We start from the raw sequence: 25,626 nt of genomic DNA, 5'->3' as shown, positions 1-25,626 counted from the left end.
CACGCCCACCAACAGTGTAAAAGTGTTCCTATTTCTCCACATCCTCTCCAGCACCTGTTGTTTCCTGACTTTTTAATGATTGCCATTCTAACTGGCGTGAGATGGTATCTCATTGTGGTTTTGATTTGCATTTCTCTGATGGCCAGTGATGGTGAGCATTTTTTCATGTGTTTTTTGGCTGCATAAATGTCTTCTTTTGAGAAGTGTCTGTTCATGTCCTTCGCCCACTTTTTGATGGGGTTGTTTGTTTTTTTCTTGTAAATTTGTTGGAGTTCATTGTAGATTCTGGATATTAGCCCTTTGTCAGATGAGTAGGTTGCGAAAATTTTCTCCCATTTTGTAGGTTGCCTGTTCACTCTGATGGTAGTTTCCTTTGCTGTGCAGAAGCTCTTTAGTTTAATTAGATCCCATTTGTCAATTTTGGCTTTTGTTGCCATTGCTTTTGGTGTTTTAGACATGAAGTCCTTGCCCATGCCTATGTCCTGAATGGTAATGCCTAGGTTTTCTTCTAGGGTTTTTATGGTTTTAGGTCTAACATTTAAGTCTTTAATCCATCTTGAATTGATTTTTGTATAAGGTGTAAGGAAGGGATCCAGTTTCAGCTTTCTACATATGGCTAGCCAGTTTTCCCAGCACCATTTATTAAATAGGGAATCCTTTCCCCATTTCTTGTTTTTGTCAGGTTTGTCAAAGATCAGATACTTGTAGATATGTGGCATTATTTCTGACGGCTCTGTTCTGTTCCATTGATCTATATCTCTGTTTTGGTACCAGTACCATGCTGTTTTGGTTACTGTAGCCTTGTAGTACAGTTTGAAGTCAGGTAGTGTGATGCCTCCAGCTTTGTTCTTTTGGCTTAGGATTGACTTGGCGATGCGGGCTCTTTTTTGGTTCCATATGAACTTTAAAGTAGTTTTTTCCAATTCTGTGAAGAAAGTCATTGGTAGCTTGATGGGGATGGCATTGAATCTGTAAATTACCTTGGGAAGGATGGCCATTTTCATGATATTGATTCTTCCTACCCATGAGCATGGAATGTTCTTCCATTTGTTTGTATCCTCTTTTATTTCCTTGAGCAGTGGTTTGTAGTTCTCCTTGAAGAGGTCTTTCACATCCCTTGTAAGTTGGATTCCTAGGTATTTTATTCTCTTTGAAGCAATTGTGAATGGGAGTTCACTCATGATTTGGCTCTCTGTTTGTCTGTTATTGATGTATAAGAATGCTTGTGATTTTTGCACATTGATTTTGTATCCTGAGACTTTGCTGAAGTTGCTTATCAGCTTAAGGAGATTTTGGGCTGAGACAATGGGGTTTTCTAGATATACTATCATGTCATCTGCAAACAAGGACAATTTGACTTCCTCTTTTCCTAATTGAATACCCTTGATTTCCTTCTCCTGCCTAATTGCCCTGGCCAGAACTTCCAACACTATGTTGAATAGAAGTGGTGAGAGAGGGCATCCCTGTCTTGTGCCAGTTTTCAAAGGGAATGCTTCCAGTTTTTGCCCATTCAGTACGATATTGGCTGTGGGTTTGTCATAAATAGCTCTTATTATTTTGAGATACGTCCCATCAATTCCTAATTTATTGAGAGTTTTTAGCATGAAGGGTTGTTGAATTTTGTCAAAGGCCTTTTCTGCATCTATTGAGATAATCATGTGGTTTTTGTCTTTGGTTCTATTTATATGCTGGATTACATTTATTGATTTGCGTATATTGAACCAGCCTTGCATCCCAGGGATGAAGCCCACTTGATCATGGTGGATAAGCTTTTTGATGTGCTGCTGGATTCTGTTTGCCAGTATCTTATTGAGGATTTTTGCATCAATGTTCATCAAGGATATTGGTCTAAAATTCTCTTTTTTGGTTGTGTCTCTGCCAGGCTTTGGTATCAGGATGATGCTGGCCTCATAAAATGAGTTAGGGAGGACTCCCTCTTTTTCTATTGATTGGAATAGTTTCAGAAGGAATGGTACCAGCTCCTCCTTGTACCTCTGGTAGAATTCGGCTGTGAACCCATCTGGTCCTGGACTCTTTTTGGTTGGTAAGCTATTGATTATTGCCACAATTTCAGCTCCTGTTATTGGTCTATTCAGAGATTCAACTTCTTCCTGGTTTAGTCTTGGGAGGGTGTATGTGTTGAGGAATTTATCCATTTCTTCTAGATTTTCTAGTTTATTTGCATAGAGGTGTTTGTAATATTCTCTGATGGTAGTTTGTATTTCTGTGGGATCGGTGGTGATATCCCCTTTATCATTTTTTATTGCATCTATTTGATTCTTCTCTCTTTTTTTCTTTATTAATCTTGCTAGCGGTCTATCAATTTTGTTGATCCTTTCAAAAAACCAGCTCCTGGATTCATTTATTTTTTGAAGGGTTTTTTGTGTCTCTATTTCCTTCAGTTCTGCTCTGATTTTAGTTATTTCTTGCCTTCTGCTAGCTTTTGAATGTGTTTGCTCTTGCTTTTCTAGTTCTTTTAATTGTGATGTTAGGGTGTCAATTTTGGATCTTTCCTGCTTTCTCTTGTGGGCATTTAGTGCTATAAATTTCCCTCTACACACTGCTTTGAATGCATCCCAGAGATTCTGGTATGTTGTGTCTTTGTTCTCATTGGTTTCAAAGAACATCTTTATTTCTGCCTTCATTTCGTTATGTACCCAGTAGTCATTCAGGAGCAGGTTGTTCAGTTTCCACGTAGTTGAGCGGTTTTGAGTGAGATTCTTAATCCTGAGTTCTAGCTTGATTGCACTGTGATCTGAGAGACAGTTTGTTACAATTTCTGTTCTTTTACATTTATTGAGGAGATCTTTACTTCCAAGTATATGGTCAATTTTGGAATAGGTGTGGTGTGGTGCTGAAAAAAATGTATATTCTGTTGATTTGGGGTGGAGAGTTCTGTAGATGTCTATTAGGTCTGCTTGGTGCAGAGCTGAGTTCAATTCCTGGGTATCCTTGTTGACTTTCTGTCTCGTTGATCTGTCTAATGTTGACAGTGGGGTGTTAAAGTCTCCCATTATTAATGTGTGGGAGTCTAAGTCTCTTTGTAGGTCACTCAGGACTTGCTTTATGAATCTGGGTGCTCCTGTATTGGGTGCATATATATTTAGGATAGTTAGCTCTTCTTGTTGAATTAATCCCTTTACCATTATGTAATGGCCTTCTTTGTCTCTTTTGATCTTTGTTGGTTTAAAGTCTGTTTTATCAGAGACTAGGATTGCAACCCCTGCCTTTTTTTGTTTTCCATTTGCTTGGTAGATCTTCCTCCATCCTTTTATTTTGAGCCTATGTGTGTCTCTGCACGTGAGATGGGTTTCCTGAATACAGCACACTGATGGGTCTTGAGTCTTTATCCAATTTGCCAGTCTGTGTCTTTTAATTGGAGCATTTAGTCCATTTACATTTAAAGTTAATATTGTTATGTGTGAATCTGATCCTGTCATTATGATGTTAGCTGGATATTTTTCTCGTTAGTTGATGCAGTCTCTTCCTAGTCTCAATGGTCTTTACATTTCGGTATGATTTTGCAGTGGCTGGTACCGGTTGTGCCTTTCCATGTTTAGCGCTTCCTTCAGGAGCTCTTTTAGGGCAGGCCTGGTGGTGACAAAATCTCTCAGCATTTGCTTGTCTGTAAAGTATTTTATTTCTCCTTCACTTATGAAGCTTAGTTTGGCAGGATATGAAATTCTGGGTTGAAAATTCTTTTCTTTAAGAATGTTGAATATTGGCCCCCACTCTCTTCTGGCTTGTAGGGTTTCTGCCGAGAGATCCGCTGTTAGTCTGATGGGCTTCCCTTTGATGGTAACCCGACCTTTCTCTCTGGCTGCCCTTAACATTTTTTCCTTCATTTCAACTTTGGTGAATCTGACAATTATGTGTCTTGGAGTTGCTCTTCTCGAGGAGTATCTTTGTGGCGTTCTCTGTATTTCCTGAATCTGAATGTTGGCCTGCCTTGCTAGATTGGGGAAGTTCTCCTGGATAATATCCTGCAGAGTGTTTTCCAACTTGTTTCCATTCTCCCCGTCACTTTCAGGTACACCAATCAGACGTAGATTTGGTCTTTTCACATAGTCCCACATTTCTTGGAGGCTTTGCTCGTTTCTTTTTATTCTTTTTTCTCTAAACTTCCCTTCTCGCTTCATTTCATTCATTTCATCTTCCAGGGCTGATACCCTTTCTTCCATTTGATCGCATCGGCTCCTGAGGCTTCTGCATTCTTCACGTAGTTCTCGAGCCTTGGTTTTCAGCTCCATCAGCTCCTTTAAGCACTTCTCTGTATTGGTTATTCTAGTTATACATTCTTCTAAATTTTTTTCAAAGTTTTCAACTTCTTTGCCTTTGGTTTGAATATCCTCCCGTAGCTCGGAGTAATTTGATCGTCTGAAGCCTTCTTCTCTCAGCTCGTCAAAGTCATTCTCCGTCCAGCTTTGTTCCGTTGCTGGTGAGGAACTGCGTTCCTTTGGAGGAGGAGAGGTACTCTGGTTTTTAGAGTTTCCAGTTTTTCTGCTCTGTTTTTTCCCCATCTTTGTGGTTTTGTCTACTTTTGGTCTTTGATGATGGTGATGTACAGATGGGTTTTTGGTGTGGATGTCCTTTCTGTTAGTTTTCCTTCTAACAGACAGAACCCTCAGCTGCAGGTCTGTTGGAGTACCTGGCCGGCCATGTGAGGTGTCAGTCTGCCCCTGCTGGGGGATGCCTCCCAGTTAGGCTGCTCGGGGGTCAGGGGTCAGGAACCCACTTGAGGAGGCAGTCAGCCGGTTCTCAGATCTCCAGCTGCGTGCTGGGAGAACCACTGCTCTCCTCACAGCTGTCAGACAGGGACATTTAAGTCTGCAGAGGTTACTGCTGTCTTTTTGTTTGTCTGTGCCCTGCCCTCAGAGGTGGAGCCTACAGAGGCAGGCAGGCCTCCTTGAGCTGTGGTGGGCTCCACCCAGTTCAAGCTTCCAGGCTGCTTTGTTTACCTAAGCGAGCCTGGGCAATGGCGGGCGCCCCTCCCCCAGCCTCGCTGCCGACTTGCTGTTTGATCTCAGACTGCTGTGCTAGCAATCAGCGAGACTCCGTGGGCGTAGGACCCTCTGAGCCAGGTGCGGGCTATACTCTCCTGGGGCACCGTTTCCTAAGCCCGTCGGAAAAGCACAGTATTCGGGTGGGAGTGGCCCAATTTTCCAGGTGCCGTCTGTCACCCCTGGAAGGGGAACTCCCTGACCCCTTGCGCTTCCCGAGTGAGGCAATGCCTCACCCCTGCTTCGGCTGGCGCACGGTGCGCTCACCCACTGACCTGCGCCCACTGTCTGGCACTCCCTAGTGAGATGAACACGGTACCTCAGATGGAAATGCAGAAATCACCCGTCTTCTGCGTCGCTCGCGCTGGGAGCTGTAGACCGGAGCTGTTCCTATTCGGCCATCTTGGCTCCTCCCCCCGCACATGTACCTTAAAACTTAAAGTATACTTAAAAAAAAGAAGTTACTCCAAAAATGGTATGTAGCTTATAACTCTGAGTAGTTAAGGCAGTACTTAGCATGTACCACATCAGCGATTCTGATTCAAGAAGACTTCTAAACATACAGCTTTCTGCAATGTGTCAGTGTTCTTGTCATGGAAAGATCTAATTATTTTAGTTTAATGTGAATTAAATCCTCTGATAGAATTAAAGCTGAAGGATAATCGGTATTTGATTTCATGATTAGCTTATCTTGTAAAATTTTCATGGGCCACATGGCTCCCTTAGAGACATCTGGCAGTCGTATGTCTACCCTTCTGTAAGCCCAGATAGAGGATGGGAAGCCAGAGTGTATTTGGTACTGGGCTGCAGCTAATGGATTAGGGTAAGTAACGTTGAGCTGTCAACATGAGCATACTGCTGTGACAAATGCCCCTTCCTAGGATTACTTCAAGAGAAGATGAAAAGGAGTTGGACCTCGAACCAGAAATGCTTCTTACACTCTTTTTGTTCTCTTCTCTTTCCATGATGACAGTATCGGCTGTCAATATCCATTCACTCTACGAGTTGTGCAGAAAGATGGGAACTCCTGTGCTTGGTGCCCAGAGTATAGGTAAAGTGACCTGCAAAAGAATTACATTAGTAGAATTTCAGCTTTAGATATGATACAGTTTTCCTAAGATTTCCAATTTTGAGAAGTAAATAGTGAATAATGAGAAACTTAAGAATTGTGGCTGGGCACGGTGGCTCACGCCTGTAATCCCATCACTTTGGGAAGCCGAGGCAGGTGGATTACCTGAGATCAGGAGTTTGAGACCAGCCTAACCTGGTAACACCCCATCTCTACTAAAAATACAAAAATTAGTGGGGCGTGGTGATATGTGCCTGTAATCTCAGCTACTTGGGAGACTGAGGCAGGAGAATCACTTGAACCCAGGAGGCGGAAGTTGCAGTGAGCCAAGTTTGTGCCATTGCACTCCAGCCTGGGCAACAAGAGTGAAACTCTGTCTCAAAAAATGTTTTTCACTTCCTTTTGAGGTCAATAGATAAGTTTTGCTTTTGAGACTTAGCTGGTTTTATAAACTACAGTCCATACCAATTCATAGCTTGTGATAAACATTTATTACTCTATAACTTCACCTCTCCTTTTTTGTTTTGTTTTGTTTTGTTTTGTTCTGAGATGGAGTCTCACTCTGTTGCCCAGGCTGGGGTGCAGTGGCTCAATCTCAGCTCACTGCAACCTCTGCCTCCCAGGTTCAAGCAATTCTCCTGCGTTAGCCTCCCGAGTAGCTGGGACTACAGGTGCACACCACTGTACCCAGCTAATTTTTGCATTTTTAGTAGAAATGGGGTTTCGCCATGTTAGACTGGTCTCGAACTCCTGACCTCAGGTGATCCACCCACCTCAGCCTCCCAAAGTGCTGAGATTATAGGTGTGAGCCACCATGCCAAGCCTCTCCTTAAATATAAATAAGTTTGCCAGTTCTGAGCACAGTAGATCTTAGTCTTTACTAGACTTTGCTGGAAATCTGTTCTTGGATTTTAAAGAGTTACAGAGATTGATTGGTCATTGCTGTTACAGCAGGGAAAGTGCCTAATGATACTAAAGTCCACCTTTAGAGAACTGCGATAGACTTAGTAAACTGAGTCTAAAGTAGGCATTGGTCGGGCGTGGTGGCTCACGCATGTAATCCCAGCACTTTGGGAGGCGGAGGTGGGCAGATCATAAGGTCAGGAGATTGAGACCATCCTGGCTAACACGGTGAAACCCCATCTCTACTAAAAATACAAAAAATTAGCCAGACATGGTGGCGGGCACCTGTAGTCCCAGCTACTTGGAAGGCTGAGGCTGGAGAATTGCTTGAACCCGGGAGGCAGAGCTGGCAGTGAGCCCAGATCGTGCCACTGCACTCCAGCCCAGGTGACAGAGCGAGGCTCCATCTCAAGAAAAATAATAATAATATTAATAATGTAGGCATTGGAACCATGACTTTATTATATCCTCCTCCCCTACCCCATCTCCCACCCTACCGCTGCAACTCTATAAACTTTTTTTTTTTTTTGAAACATAGTCTCACTCTGTCGCCCAGGCTGGAGTGCAGTGGTATGACCTCGGCTCACTGCAACCTCCACCTCCCAGGTTCAAGCAATTCTCCTGCCTCAGCCTCCCAAGGAGCTGGGATTATAGGTGCCCGCCACCGTGCCTGGCTAATTTTTGTAGTTTTTGTAGAGACAGGGTTTCACCATGTTGGTCAGACTGGTCTCGAACTCCTGACCTCAGGTGATCCACCCACCTCGGCCTCCCAAAGTGCTGGGATTACAGGCATGAACGACCATGCCCAGCCTCTGTAAACTTTTATATGCATTTATTTAAACTGCCATTTTACAAACAAGGAGCTAGGTGTTATACCAGATAAATTGTCCTACCTCAGAGCATTAAATAACTGAATTTGGAATTTCTTGCATGCTGTAGTATCTCAAACAGTCAATTCCCATGTCATTTCTTTGCCATAAAGTTCACATCTTCCTGTGATTAACAGATGGTTACCAAGTACTTTGTAAAAATAAAGACTTGAAAAGTGAAAAGCATGATTCCCTGAAATGATAATAATTATTAGTAGGTATCCCTACATTTATCAGAGTCTGAAGTTAGAAGCCCATGACAAATTGTGAGGCCCAAGAGGAAAGCAGAAAAGTAGGAAGGGAGAATATTTTTTATTAAGAAAATTTAAATTCCTTCATAATTATTTCTTCCTCTGTGGATCTTTCCCCCCTTTTTAGATTTTGCAGAGGGTGTAAAATTGATTGTGGGGAAGACAGAGCTTTCATTGGAAATGCCTATATTGCTGTGGATTGGGACCCCACAGCCCTTCACCTCCACTATGAAATGTCCCAGGAAAGGGTAAGTGTTTAGGGCCACCATAAAATGGTGGTTTTTATATGGGAAATTTCCCCCAGTGTAACTCTTATGCCATTTCTGTTTGAGACAATTTAAAAACAACCAGAAAAGCCTTCATTGGCATCCTCTATGGCACCTAATATATTGACATGTTTGCTTGAGCTTTTTCATTTTCCAGCTTCTGAAGTTCATTGTATTGGGGCATTGTCTTTGTCCATTTTCTGTTGCTATAACAGAGTACGTGAGGCTGGTAACTTATAAAGAAAGGAGGTTTACTTAGCTTACTGTTCCACAGCCTGGGAGGTTCAAGGACATGGTCCTGGCTTCTGGCAAAGGCTTCTGTGCTGCATCATAACATGGCAGAGAAGATCAAAGGAGAACAGACACAGGCAAGAGGGAGGACCAAACAGGAGGAAGATCCTCACTTTCTAACAGCCCGCTGTCTTGGAAACTAAGTTCTCAGAAGAGAACTCACTACTGCAAGAATGGCACCAACCATTTATGAAAGTTTCACCCCTATGACCCAAACACCTCCTACTAGGCCCCACCTCCTAAAAACACCACATTGGGAATCAGATTTCAACATGCATTTTGGTGGAGACAAATAAACCATATCCAAACTATAGCAGGCATGAAATTTCAAAAATATTAATCAGTGAACCTTGAAACCAAACTGTGTCTGGCCATGGCATATCAATAAGCATCTCTCTGTTAAATATTATTGAAGTTGCAGCATTTGATAATCACAGTTACTTGGTTCAAATGTGTCCCAGGGCTATAGCTGCTACCTTTAATAGGCATAGTGATCAGAAAAGTTAGAGAAAGGATTGAAATGTTTCAATTTTGGGTACCTAAGAGCACATCTCAATGGCCACTCTTCACACTTCACATTCTTCTATTGTCACTGTCTGGCCAGAGCAATTTTTAAATTTTGAAAATGTTGCTTCAGAAATAATTTTAACTCCATACCTAAAAATGTTCACCTCAGGCAGTTTTTAATCAACCAAATATTATTTGAAAGGTAAAGACATTAAGAATCTGATAGAGAGGTAAAAGCCACAGAGTCAAAGGGGTTCCTTAAGTCACATGAGGAATTGTAGTGGTTTTTGCATTTTTATGGCTCTTGATAGGCAGAAATTTCCTTTACTATTTTTTAAAGCATTCCCTTTGGATAAGTTAGTAATGGTAACTGACTTTTCTGTCTTGTTATTCTATGGAGGACTGGGGAAATTACCAATTCTAGACCTAGTTTCGTATTTAGATCCCAAAATATGCCCCACACACCAAGGCTCCTGGGAGCCCTTTCTAGCCAGGAATAAGTATAATTTGTGGATACTTGTCAAATGAAAGATCACTAGGCTAAAGCTAAAGAAAGCTGAAGAGAAACTAATGTTCTAGATCATGCTCACTAGCAAGGAGGGAAAATTTTACCAGTTGATAGATTCATAAATCTTTGTCAGCACAAAATCTGACAGGGCATTATTCTGACAAGACATTACTGTCAATGATGATAAATTATTTGGCTCTATAAATCTCTTCCCCTTTTTAACAAATCCAGTGTGCAATCTGAAAAGCTCTTTAGGACATCCTGCTTATAGGAAATGGCCTACATGACCTGTTAAATCTCACCCTACTTCCACTTTCAGTGATGCACTTAGGATACCATGGAAATGAAGGGCTATTGATGCCTTGCTAGGGAGTGGGGCCATATGCCTAATCTGGGCTCCACTACACGTAGAGTTTCTGCATGTGCTTAGAAAGTCATGTAGACAAAAGAGATACCGTGGTTTAAATTGGGATTATTGCCCATATGCTTTATATTTTTTATTCCAGTGATTTCCCTTTTAGGAATTTATCTGAGGGGAGAATACTCTGTAATTACTCCATAATTTGCAGGCAGATATCATCATAGCATTTTTTAGGAGAGTAAAAAGTTATTAACAACTTAAATTTGTCTCACATTAGAGGAATGGTTAAATAAAGCATGGCGTATTCATTGGATAAAATATAATGCAGTTGTTGAAAATGATTACCAGGGGTTTTTGCTAACATTTATGGGAACATGCTTATGATATGTGAACATTTTTTTAAAAACAAGACCTAAAGTTGCATATACTGGAAATAATACCTTCAATATTGAAAATAATACTATTTGGGAAAAAGGACAGAAGAAAATCTGCCAATATTTTGACAGTGGTTGCCTTTGTGTTAAGAATATAAAAGTATCCCCTGCCTTTTTACATTTTTCTCTGCTTTCCAAAATTTCCACATGAATATTATACTAGTAATCAGAAAAAAATAGAGGGACAATCACTCTTATCCTTTTTATTTCTCTCCTGTTTGGACCTCAGATTCCTCAGTAGAAAATTAAACTAGATGCCAGCCTGGGCAATATGATGTCACCCTGTCTTTACAAAAAATGCAAAAATTAGCCAGGTGTGGTGGTGTGCACCTATAGTCCCAGCTGCTTGGGAGGCTGAGGTTGGAGGATTGTTTGAGCCCAAGAGATCAAGGCTGCAGTGAGCTGTGATCTCACCAGTGCACTCCAGCCTGGGTAACAAAGCAAGACCCTGTCTCAAAAAAAAAAAGAAAGAAAGAAAGAAAAAAAGAAAATTAAACTAGACAAATTCTTAGGCCCCTCTCTTTTTTTTAATAGTCTTATATGAAAACTATTACTTCATTTCCTGTGTTTTGTGTTAAGATGAGCTTTAAAGCAACTCTGAAAAGAAGAGGGTGCCTATAAGTAATTTATTGAGTGTTTAAACAATAGTAGAGGATCTAAGCATGGATCCCAAGAGGTAAAGGGAATCTTTATCACTTTGGGAAATTTTACTGATAAATAGAAATTATTGTCAGTGCAGTCCACAAATATGTTTTTTATCAGCCTTCTTTCCTCCCTGTCTTCATCTAGCACTGTAGCCTGTGTTCCACAGAAAATATAGTCAATAAAAATCAACATTCTTTACTAGCTTACTCTAATTTGTGGTTGGCCATAAAGTATTCCTGGTAGAGATAATAGAGATAATATTTAACTGCTATGAGAAAGGAAACACTATCGTATATGATACACCCCTTTTTCTACTCATTGCAACAACTATGATACAGCATGTTTGCTTTTGAAGAACGTCAGTTTTTTCCTTGAGTGACCAGTTCGAAAGATGATGACAGTTAATATCTTGTTACTACAGAATTTGTACTCAAAAAAGAAGTCTATAACCCAAGTCCAAGCCAGATTTCCCTTTCTAAAAAAAGAATTTTCCTCTAAGTTCCCCTTTTTAAATGAGCTTTTTAGCCTGGATAGTTATGCAGTGCTAGAACCTTAACTGCATGATCAAACCCAACCTTGCTAGTTTATAACAGCATTTGACAGCCTCGTGACTCCCATATAGGGAAAAAGTCTCGCCTGAAAAACCCATGCTAAGCTGAATGTCCTGAGCTGTGCCAATTTGTATTCCAGGCAGCCTGAGGTTCCCATCATGAGTTTCAGGAAGGGAAATTCATGGAGGAAGTTCACCTCTGGAAGGGAGGAGCAATAAATAGGGTGGGTGATGGACATATGTGACGTTTGCCACAGAGAGGCAGTCAGTGTGGGCCTTGTGGTCTGGGCTCTGCTTTGGGACACAAATATATACTGTGTGAAGTCTTATGGTAGCATTCATAACCCTGATGCTTCACCCACCTTCCCATACGTTAGAGGGACAAACAGAAGGATCCCAGCGCTATGGTTCTTGATTGTTTGTCAGGTAGCAGCCAGGCATGGAGAGGGAAAAATTCTTTCTTTTTTGCTGCACTCTAGATCCTTCCTTCTCTCCTTGTTCTTCATTCTACACCACCCCCAACATACATCCATGCACCCCGCCCATTCTTTGCTCTCTCTCCTTTCTTACACTTAACTCCTTCTTGCTCCACAGCCTAACATGCTGATTAACAGGACCCCAAAGGTTTGGGTGGGTATTAGGGGCCTTCTCAACAAAAGCAGCACACTCTTGAGCTTGTTCTTCCTTTTGTTGCCATCTCAGATAAAAAGGCCCCATGAGGGAGGAGACAGATAATTATAGACTTGGTATTCTGATAACTCTGTGATACATGGGATCAGATGCAAATGAGTTGTACCCTGTGGTGTTTCATGCTCTGCTGTGTTGTCTTCTCATGGTGAGATTTTCTGTGCCCTTATTTCATCCGGCTCTGGTTTCTGTGTTTCACATTATTTCTCCTAGCCTCTGTAAACTCTGCAGCATACTAATAATGCTCTGGCTTTCTGATTAAAAATAAATGGCCTACTATCAGCACCCCTGGCTTGAGGGCCAACTCACATGTAATCCCTTATAAGATTCCAAAGTTGTTAAATAAATGCAATTCATTTTGTTTTTGTCATTTTGAAGCATTCAAAAATTTTTCAAGAAAAGCTATGGTCATATAAATAGAAATTTTATCCAGAATGTTACGATGTAACATTTGTGAATAAATGTGTAGGTGCTGTATTTGCTCAGACTCTAGTTTGGATTGTGTTTTCTTTTCCCTTTTTTTTTTGAGACAGGGTCTCTCTCTGTCATCTGGGCTGGAGTGCAGTGGCATAATCACAGCTCACTGCAACCTCTGCTCCCAGGCTCAAGCAATCCTCCTGAGTAGCTGGGACTACAGATGTGCGCCACAATGCCCAGCTAATTTTTAGATTTTTCTTTTACAGAGACAGGGTCTCACTCTGTTGGCCAGGCTGGTTTCCAACTCCTGGACTCAAGCAATTCCCCCCACCTTGGCCTCCTAAAGTGCTGGGATTACAGGCCTGAGCCACCATACACAGCCAGTTGTATTTTCTTTTTCCTTATATAGAGTAAAAGAAGGGTGAGTGACCGAGAGGTTGATGCATAGCTATATCACCAGTTTAAATGCCTTCCCACATACCCCTTTCCTCCTGTTCCCTCTACCTACAGGTTGTAGATAAGCATGAAAGTGTGCAGCAGAGTCGGCGAGCGCAAGCCAAGCCCATCAACCTGGACAGCTGTCTCCGTGCTTTCACCAGTGAGGAAGAGCTAGGGGAAAATGACATGTACTACTGTTCCAAGTGTAAGACCCACTGCTTAGCAACACAGAAGCTGGATCTCTGGAGGCTTCCACCCTTCCTGGTATGTTACAGTCCTGCCTCTGAGAGAGCAGGAATCTAGCAGAAAAGAAAGAAGACATGAACAAACAGGAGGTTTTGTTATTTTTGAGAATAAGACTTTTCCTGCAGCAGCGTTTAAAACACTTTCTGTACAAGGTTTTTATGTTGAATACAGAGATGAATCTTTCTACAAATATTTGGTAGTTCCTTTTCCTAAAAAGCTTACAACCTAGAAGAAGAGATCAATCATGTAGACCAGTAACTGCAATTCAGTGCGATGTGAGAACTGCCACAAGGGGTACAACGTGGTGAATTTGAACTTCAGGAGAGGTTGAACTTCTGGCTCTGTGGAGAGAGGAAGCTTAAGCTAGCCCTTTGCGGACTCTAGAAGAGCAACTGAGCCCGGAGCCCCCAACACCCACTGCACATAGTCATGTGGCTGTGGCACGCTGCTGAGTTGAGTGTGTGTGCACAAGCACACCAGTGCACTAGGGCCTGCGTGTTCTTTTAGATTTAATTTACTTCTGCCTTCTCCCTTCATGGATTAGGAGACTGTCCTTTTGTTTGTCAGGAGAGTTTGAAGTGACAAATCTTCCTATTCATTAAGATCAGTGTAACTGTAAGGTACTGGCATATTTTAATCAGATATTTATATGTATTTTCTTTTTTTGTTTTTTTGAGACAGGGTCTCACTGTGTCACCCAGGCTGTAGTGCAGTGTTGTAATCTCAGCTCACCGCAACCTCCACCTCTCAGGCTCAAGTGATTCTCTTGCCTCAGTCTCCTGAGTAGCTGAGATTACAGGCGCGCACCACTACCACCCGGCTAATTTTTGTACTTTTAGTAGAGATGGGGTTTCACCATGTTGGCCAGGCTGGTCTCGAATTCCTGACCTCAGGTGATCCACCCACCTTGGCCTCCCAAAGTGCTGGAATTACAGGCATGAGCCACCGTGCCCAGCTGTATTTTCTTATTCCATTCATGTCTCTGTCACACAACTCTGTGAAGCTGAATGTAGGTTTTTCTTAGACCAGAACAGCTTCCTAGGGAATGATGCACAAGAAATTAATAACACTGGTTGTCAGCTAGCTCCACAGATAGGAACTAGAGGGAAGGGGCAGGCTTGGGGACAAGGTGGGTGATGGGGAGGGGGAGACCTTTTTTTTTGAGATGGAGTCTCGCTCTGTCACCCAGGCTGGAGTGCAGTGGCAAGATCTCAGTTCACTGCAAGCCCCACCTCCCGGGTTCACACCATTCTCCTGCCTTAGCCTCTGGAGTAGCTCGGACTACAGGTGCCTACCACCACACCTGGCTAATTTTTTAGGTGTTTTTTATTTTTATTTTTTGGTAGAGATGAGGATTCACTGTGTTAGCCAGGATGGTCTCGATCTCCTGACCTCGTGATCCACCCGCCTCGGCCTCCCAAAGTGTGGGGATTACAGGGGTGAGCCACCACACCTGGCCGAGGGGGAGACCTTTTAAAAAAACTGAGGTATAATTAACATACAATTAAAAGCATAGATTTTTAATATCCAGTTTGATGAATTTTAACAAGTATATATTTTCATATAATCATCAAATAAAACAAGCAGAGCAGTCATGTAGCCCAGTAACTGCAATTCAGTGTGATGTGAGAACTGCCACAAGGGGTACAACGTGGTGAATTTGAACTTCAGGAGAGGTTGAACTTCTGGCTCTGTGGAGAGTGGAAGCTTAGGCTAGCCCTTTGTGGACTCTAGAAGAGCAACTGAGCCTGGAGGCAATACCCACTGTGCAGTCATGTGGCTGTGCCACACTGCTGAGTTGAGTGTGTGTGCACAAGCACACCAGTGCACTGGGGCCTCTGTAGAGGCCTTTATGAAACCATATTTTTGAAGTCTTTAAAAAATAATGAAGAGTAAATGTTCTGTTATATACTCCCAAACATTCACATGTATTTGACTTGTTTTTTCCATGTAAATTTTGTATCTTCAGAATGCTTTAATGCGATGTTTTCTACCTTTGCTTCTCCAGATTATTCACCTTAAGCGATTTCAATTTGTAAATGATCAGTGGATAAAATCACAGAAAATTGTCAAATTTCCTCGGGAAAGTTTTGACCCGAGTGCTTTTTTGGTATCACAAGACCCAGCTCTCTGCCAGCATAAACCATTCACACACCAGGGGGATGAGCTCTCCAAGCCCAGGATTCTGGCAAGAGAGGTGAAGAAAGTGGATGCACAGAGTTCGGCTGGGGAAGAGGACATGCTCCTGAGCAAAAGCCCATCCTCACTCAGCGCTAACATCAGCAGCAGCCCAAAAGGTGAGGCCTGGGGGCCTTATGCAGTTGCTTTCTTGGGACTCCTGTAGGCTACATATGTTCCTCTGTCTTCTGTTCTGGAACATCAGGTTGGTTGAGTGGAAGGAACCTATCTGGAATCAGACCTATCTGTATTTAAGCTATGTAAGTTTTAGCAAGAGATTCAGCCTCCCTGAATCTATTTTCTCATCTGTAAAATGGAGATAATGCCAGGTTTACAGAGTTGAGAGTTTGACACATGGAGAGTAAAGCACTTCACACAGTGCCTGATGTATGGTAAACAGAAATGGTAGCTGCTGTCTTGTCCCCTTATAGTGAAAGTTCTGAGGTTCCCCATCTTTCAGGGGGTCTAGAGGATCAAAACTCTTTTTTTATTTATTTATTTTATTTTTTATTTTTTTGAGACAGGGTCTCCCTCTGTCACCCAGGCTGGAGTGAAGTGGTGCAACACAGATGACCGCTCACTGCAGCCTCGACCTCCTGAGGTCAATCAATCCTCCCACCTCAGCCTCCTGAGTAGCTGGGACTACAGGCACGCACCACTGCACCTGGCTAATTTTTGCATTTTTTGTAGAGATGGTGCTTCACCATGTTTCCCAGGCTGGGCTTGAACTCCTGCACCCAAGTGAACCTCCTGCTTCAGCCTCCTAAAGTGCTGGGATTACAGGTGTGACCCACTGTGCCTGGCCCAAAACTATTTTCATAAAAATACTAAGACAATATGTGCCTTTTCACTTTCATTCTCTCACAGATGTACAATGGTGTAAGAGACAACATGACATGGAAGAATATCGTCACTTTGACAGTGAAGTCTGTGCTAATGTATTGTACTTTTTCATGCCTCAGTTTAGTTTCTAATACAGAAAATATTGATAAATAAAATTCACATAAAAGTTCTAAAGATTATCAATAATTTTTAAATGTATAAAAGGGGGTAGGGGTAAGAGGCTATAACCAAAAAGTTTAAAGCCTTACAGGATTTTTGTGAGTCATAGAGGTAACAATGGACAGCAAGAAATTCCCAGTACCATGCCTAACAATAGGAAGTTCTCAGTAAATGGTGGTCACATTTTTTGTCTAATTTTACAAAGGGGAGGAATATGTATTTGGAGAACTCCTTACTCTAATAGTTAGATTTTTTTCAACTGAATCTGACATAAATCATCTTTCTGCTATTTTCTGAGTCCCTATAATGTACTTTACATTTTCAGGACATTGTTGCTTATAGGGACTCGGCATTGAAGAAGACAAAAATGTAACTTACTGGCTAACTTACTGGCTACATAATAGGAACTAAAGGGTAGCCAGTCACGACTCCCCTGTCTTTACCTTTGTGTGTACAGTTGTGAAGCTAACCTCAGAGTTAGCATTTGGGGCTGGCTTACTTTGTGGCATTTGGATTTGTGAATCTTTTCTTCTGTCCTGTTCACAGGTTCTCCTTCTTCATCAAGAAAAAGTGGAACCAGCTGTCCCTCCAGCAAAAACAGCAGCCCTAATAGCAGCCCACAGACTTTGGGGAGGAGCAAAGGGAGGCTCTGGCTGCCCCAGATTGGCAGCAAAAATAAACTGTCAAGTAGTAAGAAGAACTTGGATGCCAGCAAAGAGAATGGGGCTGGGCAGATCTGTGAGCTGGCTGACGCCTTGAGCCGAGGGCATATGCAGGGGGACAGCCAACCAGAGCTGGTCACTCCTCAGGACCACGAGGTAGCTTTGGCCAATGGATTCCTTTATGAGCATGAAGCATGTGGCAATGGCTGTGGCAATGGCTACAGCAATGGTCAGCTTGGAAACCACAGTGAAGAAGACAGCACTGATGACCAAAGAGAAGACACTCATATTAAGCCTATTTATAATCTATATGCAATTTCAGTAAGTGGTTTATTGTACGGTTTTCAGAGAGTGGTCCGTGTTTTGTTCACTTGTCTTCATGTATTCATGAGCAAGTATTTTTCAGGTCCTGCTTATTTCCTAGCATTGAGCTTAGTGATAGACAAAGTTAACATAGAAATCTGGGTTTGCCCAGGTGTAGTGGCTCACACCTGTAATCCCAGCACTTTAGAAGGCTGAGGCAGGAGGATCGCTTGAGCCCAGGAGTTTGAGACCAGCCTGGGCCCCATCTCTACAAATAATTTTAAAATGGAGCGACGTATGGTGGCATGTGCCTGTGGTCCCAGCTACTTGGAAGGCTGAGGCAGGAGGATCACCTGAGCGCAGGAGGTCAAGTCTTTAGAGAGTTGTGATCACTCGACTGCACCCCAGCCTGGGTGATAGAGCAAGCTCCTGTCTCAAAATAATAATAATAATAATAATAGTAATTACATTATAAAATGATTGTTTATCCACACAACACTTGGAGCTTATGACTTTTGTATTTTGCTTTTTGCTTATTTTGGTTTTAGAGAAAGTTAGAGGGTTCTAAAATATTTTCTCACCTACTGATCATTTACATGATCAGTGTTCTTCTGCTCAGATCCTAGTGCTATATCCTGGCCATAGTACAGTTAACTACTAACATACCTCCACTCTCTTATCTCTTACAGTGCCATTCAGGAATTCTGAGTGGGGGCCATTACGTCACTTATGCCAAAAATCCAAACTGCAAGTGGTACTGCTACAATGACAGCATCTGTGAGGTAAACATTCTCAATCTTTGAATGAAAGTTAGAAACAGAATATCAACAGAACTGGGGAACATTTGTTGAAATAATGGACTATCTCTTGAATAGGAAATAGATATTTCTTTTAGAATCAATATATAGATGCTGTCAGTATTAAAGGAACAAAAGTGATATGCAGAGTAGGGAATGAAAACATGAGTAGTGAGGAAAAATAAAGAGTTAGTTGACCGGGCACAGTGGCTCATGCCTGTAATCCCAGCACTTTGGGAGGCTGAGGTAGGCTTAGGAGGTGGATCACTTGATGTCAGGAGTTCGAGACCAGACTGGCCAACATGGTGAAACCCCATCTCTACTAAAAATACAAAAATTAATTGGGCATGTTGGCGCATGCCTGTAATCCCAGCTACTCGGGAGGCTGAGGCAGGAGAATGGCCTGAACGTGGGAGGTGGAGGTTGCAGTGAGCCAAGACTGTACCACTGCACTCCAGCCTGGGCAACAGAGCAAGACTCTGTCTCAAAAAAAAAAAAAAAAAAAAAAGGAGTTAGTTAATGCAAAAAGCTCCTATCTTCTAGACTGTTAGAATTCGATGGGGTTGGGCTGAGTGCGGTGGCTCAGGCCTGTAATCCCAGCACTTTGGGAGGCCAAGGAGGGTGGATCATGAGGTCAGGAGATCGAGACCACCCTGGCTAATATGGTGAAACCCTGTCTCTACTAAAATTACAAAAAATTAGCCAGGCGTGGTGGCACATGCCTGTAGTCCCAGCTACTCAGGAGGCTGAGGCAGGAGAACCGCTTGATCCCAGGAGGCCGAGATTGCAGTGAGCTGAGATCACACCAGTGCACACCAGCCTGGTGACAGAGTGAGACTCCATCTCAAAAAAATAAATACATACATACAAAATAAATAAATAGAATTTGATGGGGTTTTAGGTCATTCTGTTTTGACTTGTCTGTGGTCAAAATATTTTCCCCAAAGCAAACATTGGAAATAATGGGGCTCATTTTAAAGGGGCAGGTGTGAGACAGCCAAACTAGTGAGCTTATTGGAAGCAATCAGGTTTAGTAATTACAGAGGGTTGGTCTTCCCTTTCCTGGCAAGGATTTAGAGCCATAATAGCGATGGCTTTTTGTTAAAGGTTTTTCTTGCCCTTTCAGGAATGTCACCCTGATGAAATTGACACCGACTCTGCCTACATTCTTTTCTATGAGCAGCAGGGGATAGACTATGCACAATTTCTGCCAAAGATTGATGGCAAAAAGATGGCAGACACAAGCAGTATGGATGAAGACTTTGAGTCTGATTACAAAAAGTACTGTATGTTACAGTAAAGCTACCACTCTGGCTGCTAGACAGCTTGGTGGTGAGGGAGATGACTCCTTGCCAAGCTGTACCTGGCAAAAGTGTCACTGAAAGGCAAGCTAAATGTAGTTATTTTATCCTGTTAGAATACAAATTCTAATTAAAATAGTTAACTTTAAGAGTAGCAATAATTTTATTTTAAAGTCTCATACAAGTTGTCCGATAGAGAACTTTCAGGCAGATCCCACCATTAGCCTGGAAACAAAAGGTTTGGCACCAGCCACCTGGGACCAAATAAGAATTCAATTGTGCTTGTCCAGATATGAACAAATATGTAGTGAGTATAGAGTTTACCAATAATCATAACAAATATTAAAGATTTCCTTGGAGTCAAAGTAAAAAACAAAAAATTGTAATGTTGTCTAGGGATGGCATGATATGCTACCTCCTTCTTCCCGAAGTTTATTCCATTATATTGACAAGATGGAGAAAGCCAGATCATGAAGGTGTGCAAATGATTCTTACGGCACGGGCGAGGATTTTTCAATTTATTTTTTAAAGTTTCCATACCCTTTCTTTGTCTTTCTTGCTTTTTGTTTTTGCCGTTGTGTTTATGTTTGAGGCACAACCAGTCATTGGTGGCAGGGGCATAGAGTGATCAGTCTGAAAGGGAGGCTCTCTTAAGAGCTATGTGCCTTCCACCCAGAGGGAGACCCAGTAGAAAGAAAAACATCCTGGGAAATCCAGCTACCATGGCCCTCCCAGTGGAGGCATCTTACATTTAGGATACTTCAAGTATCCTCAGAAATGTATTCTGCACCCCTGGCCCTGCCCATGCTGAGGGAAGGGGAGCAGTTGCCAATATTTGCAGCATCTTCACGTGCACATGTTTCAACAAGAGCTTCTGGGAAAGTAAGCGGCATCAGAGCTAGATCACGTTTCGCAATTAGTGGTTGTTCTTTTCTGTGTTTATTTTGCACTTTAAAAAAGAGAGAACACATGCAAATGAACTTGCTTGTGTGTATTTGGTGGCTCTAAGGGCTATAAATTACAAACAAAACACGTCCCAGACATTAGGAGTTCATAAGTATATTTAATGAAATTGGTGGTTTTAGGAAGTCAACTTTAGTTTTGCTTTGTTTGCATGTTCACTAATTTTTTTATTTTGATATTTGCCTTTTTTTTAAATTTTACAGTAGTCATTGAAAGCTATGTTTCTTTGTTTACTTCGTTTTTGCTCTAATTATTCAAGACTGGAACAAAAGTATAAATATTATTTATTTCAGGTAGAGTTTTTTCATGTAGTTTTTTAATACATACTTGAAGGAAATGTTTCACCTTATTTTGGGGCTTTGTTTATTCATTTAGACCTTGCAAGTTGATTCTCATTAACTGTCAGATTCCACTAGCCTTTCTTCCTCATAGGTAGTAATTACCAGTGTAACTAAGCATTTGCGTTCTGATATCTGAGGCCAGTAACTATGAATATCTAGTTCTCAGAGCATTTGGAAAGGTTATCTGAAATGGCTACCTAAATTGAAATCCTTTTCAGAAAAAATATAATTGCAAGTAGGTAGGAGTGGCCTAAATTGTCTAATGTAATAAAGTCAGACAAAATGCATACTTTATAGTTTCAAGATGTTCAGTATATAAAATCTGTCCATTCCTACCTGGACATGTCCCATTAAAAAGTGGAAGATTTTAAATAATTTCTTTACAGATGTTTTATTTAAGCAGGTAGCACAATCTACTAATGTTGTTTGCTCTGTGTTTGTTATACTGGTTGTAATTAATTTTTTTAATTCATGAACTAGCTGAAAATTTATTAAATTAACTATTAACTACATTCATCTTGTAAATTACTGTATAAAACTTGTTGACAATGCACTGGCTTTAGAAAGATGTTAATGTACATAAATAGAGTGTAAATAAAATAGTGTTGATGTACTGAAATATGAACTGTATAAAAAGTATTGGTAATTGTATATGGGTGTACCTGTTTATCTGTAACTGTTATCCAAACGAATTAAATACTGTGGATGCCTCTATGTGCTGTTTTTCCTCATACAAGTAAACACAGAATGTCAAACTCTTCAGCCTCCCTCTCTGTGATCCTGTTTTAATTCTCCTACTTGAATAATTTCTTTCTGACTTACAGAGGGGATGCTTCATCTCTGAGGTTGGAAACTCTGTAGAGCAGGATTCCCCAACTCCTGGGCTACAGACCAGTACCGTCCATGGCCTGTTAGGAACCGGGCTGCACAGCAGGAGGTGAGCGGTGAGCTGTATTTATAGCCACTCCCCCTTGCTCTCATTACCACCTGAGCTCTGCCTCCTGTTAGATCAGCAGCAGCATGTCATTCTCACAGGAGAATGAACCCTATTGTGAACTGCACATGCTAGCAATCTAGGTTGTGTGCTCCTTATGAGAATCTAATGCCTGATGATTTGAGGTGGAACAGTTTTATCCTGAAACCATTCCCCCATCCCCCCAGTCCATGGAAAAATTGTCTTCCACAATACCAGTCCCTGGAGCCAAAAACGTTGGCAACCACTGATGTAGAACAAGATCCCTACAGTGGGTACTACCCTACAGAGGTACTACTACAGAGGGTAGAACAAGATCCCTCCAGTGACCAGGTGACTTTAAACATGGCTCACATCCCTTTTAGAAAGTTATGGCAGGGAAGCAAGTAGAGAGCAGGTGGTAAACTGAGGATTGGTGACTACATCGGTACCTACAGTGGGTCCTACAGTCATTTTTGTGCAGATCAGGAAATGAGGTGAAGAGAAGGAAAGCTTCTCATTTGCATAATGCCTTGAAATGACCCTAGGTTTCTAGGGGGCACTGAGAAACCAGAGATGTCCCTTGTCTGTCTGGGAGATCCAAGGGGACAGTTGGCAGTGTTGAGAAGAGATGAACGTGACAGCTGTAGGTCCTTCACCCTCAGCTTCTATTTGTTCACCTATAAAATTAAAATACCGAACACTCAGGCTTGTAAGAATTAAATGAAGGACACAAATGCCTGGCACAGTTGCTTGATAAGTGCTCAATCCAACGATACTCAATCCTATTTTACAAAAAGGGTTTTTTTTGTTTGTTTTGTTGTTTGTTGTTTTACCTCCTTGCTATACTGATGCTAAAAGAGTTTAATAGTCCTCTGTTCACATTTTCCAAAAACAAGAATACACATTAAAAATGTATAAAATGGGCCAGGCCCAGTGGCTTACGCCTGTAATCCCAGCACTTTGGAATGCCAAGGCAGGCAGATCACCTAAGGCTGAGAGTTCCAGACCAGCCTGACCAACATGGAGAAACCCCGTCTCTACTAAAAATACAAAATTAGCCGGGCATGGTGGTGCATGCCTGTAAACCCAGCTACTTGGGAGGCTGAGGCAGGAGAATTGCTTGAACCCGGGAGACAGAGGTTGCAGTGAGCCGAGATCACGCCATTGCACTCCAGCCTGGGCAACAAGAGCAAAACTCTGTCTCAAAAAAAAAAAAAAAAAATATATATATATATATATATATATATATATATAAAAATGAAACGTTGAATCAGCAGCAGTGGCAGCTTGTTTAAGGAAAGGAACAAACAGAAAATTAGTACAGAAAGTCAAAAAATGAAGCACAACTCTTTTAAGTGCCAGTCTGTTTTTAGGTTTCTTTCTTTTTTTTTTTTAAATAGAGACAGGGTCTCTGTTGCCCAGGCTGGAATGCAGTGAGGTAATCATGGCTCACTGCAGCCTTGACCTCCCAGGCTCAAGCAATCCTCCCACCTCAGCCTCCCCAGTAGCTGGGACCACAGATGTGCACCATCACACCCAGCTAATTTGTGTATTTTTTGTAGAGATGGGGTTTCACCATGTTGCCCAGGCTGGTCTTGAACTCCTCGGCTCAAGCTATCTGCCCACCTCAGCTTCCCAAAGTGCAGTGATTACAAGTGTGAGCTGCCATGGCTGGCCATGGCTGTCTTTTAAAAAGCTAAAAATGGGCTGGTTCAAGACCAGTCTGAGCAATATGGCGAGACCTCATTTCTACTAAAAAAAAAAAAAAAAAAAAAATCAGCTGGGTGTGATGGCCCGTGCCTGTAGTCACCCCAGCTACTCAGGAGGCTGAGGTGGGAGGATCGCTTGAACCCAGAAGGTTGAGGTTGCAGTGAGCCTCGATTGTGCCACTGCACTCCAGCCTGGGTGACAGTGAGACCTTGTCTCAAAAAGCCTCAGAAGGAGCGGCCTAGGGAGATGGGCAAGCATTTCGTTTCTAGTTTCTGAACGGCCCTGTGCGTTGAGAGAGGTCTTCGGCCTCCCAGCCTCTCTGGCTGAAGGTGGCGATTCTGCATGGAGTCTCTCCACCACTTGGTGGCGCTGCTCACAGTGACTTTTTACTTCTAAACACCATTGAATTGGAGCAAGTAGATGATTTGCCACATTTTTCCCAGCTAGTTTGGAGGCTGAATATAGAATTTTACTGGGACACACCAGAATGTGTAAGTTGGGGAGCAGCGATCCCAGTTTCCCTTGATAATGTGCCAACAGCTTCCTTAGTATTGAAATCACAAAGTCAGAAATGCACACACCTCTATGATCAGAGATCCATACAGGAGAGAGCAACAAAAAGAGGCCTTTTAAGTTTGCCAGACTTCCTGAGCAGTGGGAAGCAAGAGAGTAGATAAGTGTGCAACAGTCACAAACCCGGGCCTATAAGAACCTAGTTGGGAATAGAATGTAAGAGAATGGGGAGCGATGGGGACTCTAGTGTGTTCTAGGCACATGCCCATCTAAAGGCTCCATGTGACTGTTGCCCTGCAGGAATGTGGGCCCCAGTGTTCACCAAACCTTTTTTTTTCCCCCCCATGAAGAGAAGCCAGAAACCCAGATATTAACACAAAGTATCCAGTTTAGAAGTGTTGGTAAATTTTTTTAATATTGAACATTGTGCTGCCCAAAGAAGGTATCTGCAAGCCAGGTACAAACCAGCAGTTCACGCCCTCTGGTGAGCAGAAAGGTCATAGATTTTGAGCCCATTATGTCGGAGGTCAAATTCTAGTTCTGCTGTTGCAACAGCTGTAAATGAAAGTTTTCAGATTTCTAATGCCCAATGAAAATACCACTTTATTTCCAAAGGTTATTAAAAGGAATAGTTCATGTATGTAAGCAGGCACAGAGCTTGCCACCTATTAGGTACTCAAAAGCATTCTTCCTTCACTTAAGGAAACAATACAGGCACAATACAACAATAATGTTATGATCAAGTTGATCATCAGGAGGCATACACCCAAACAATAGGGGAGTGAGCACCTATCACGTACAGAACTCTCTGCTAGGTTCTCTGGGGGCAGCAGTTTCCAACCTGGCAATTCATCGGCTCATCGGAATCAGCCAGCAGCTTGTTGGATATGCTGAGTCCAGAGTCCTGCCCATATTACACCTAATGTTCTGTGCCTATTACACCCAGATTTATGAGATCCTCCTCTCCCACGCAGTCCGAGAATCTGCATTCTAATAAGTTTCTCAGAGTAAGCTCTTCCTCAGCCAGTTTGCACTGGTCTGTGAGTTGGTCATTTATGGAAACCACTGCTCCAGGGAATGAATCATTATTTCCAGTCTCATTAGGGAAAGATGATATGCATATGCACACATGTAAGGAGGAGTGACAGTAATGAGCCAAAAGCTCTGTAGACATAATTGCCTCTGATGAAGTGCTGACTGATGACATCAGACAGTAGGCTATTGACAGTGTACCCCGGGGAAAGCTAAATGCAAAAGGGAAGCAAACGGCCTCATGAAGTGAGATCAGGATTACAGGGTCAGAAATGTGGAGAGGGTGATTCAGATGGACAAAGGAGCAGAGGCAGGATTCAAGTGATGCGTTTCGGAGGCAGTGCAGCCTGCTTGTGCCGAGTGGAAGGTGCACGAGGAACATAGTAGACGGTAACAGGAAGGCAGGAGCTGCGAAGGCCTTTGAAGG

The 25,626-nt window shown here is 42.2% G+C and overlaps 2 protein-coding genes across 6 annotated transcripts in view; one reads left to right on the top strand and one right to left on the bottom strand.

Moving 5' to 3' along the window:
* Positions 1–19,834, top strand: part of LOC129051213 (ubiquitin carboxyl-terminal hydrolase 6-like) — a 62,567-nt gene extending 42,733 nt beyond the window's left edge. For 2 of the 5 annotated variants that reach the window (XM_063718407.1, XM_063718406.1), the window contains exons 32-38: positions 5,974–6,051; positions 8,220–8,340; positions 13,269–13,460; positions 15,451–15,739; positions 17,169–17,605; positions 18,277–18,369; positions 19,511–19,834. In XM_063718407.1, coding sequence (XP_063574477.1) covers positions 5,974–6,051; positions 8,220–8,340; positions 13,269–13,460; positions 15,451–15,739; positions 17,169–17,605; positions 18,277–18,369; positions 19,511–19,684 — 1,384 coding nt within the window. In that variant the 3' untranslated portion in view covers positions 19,685–19,834. Of the gene's footprint in view, positions 1–5,973; positions 6,052–8,219; positions 8,341–8,632; positions 11,049–13,268; positions 13,461–15,450; positions 15,740–17,168; positions 17,606–18,276; positions 18,370–19,510 lie in introns of those variants that run through there. The other 3 variants (XR_010138076.1, XR_010138077.1, XM_054536250.2) reach the window with 3 other exon arrangements.
* A 5,226-nt stretch (positions 19,835–25,060) lies between these two features.
* LOC129051141 (protein FAM106C-like) lies at positions 25,061–25,626 on the bottom strand (the record flags this gene model as incomplete). The annotated part of the gene is made up of 1 exon (XM_054535934.2): positions 25,061–25,626. A coding segment is annotated over one exon (540 nt), but the record flags the coding sequence as incomplete, so codon positions are not given.

The sequence above is a fragment of the Pongo abelii genome, chromosome 19 (genome assembly GCF_028885655.2).
Source record: "Pongo abelii isolate AG06213 chromosome 19, NHGRI_mPonAbe1-v2.0_pri, whole genome shotgun sequence".
Classification (NCBI taxonomy): Eukaryota; Metazoa; Chordata; class Mammalia; order Primates; family Hominidae; genus Pongo; species Pongo abelii.
This window is presented reverse-complemented; position numbering and strand designations above follow the sequence as displayed.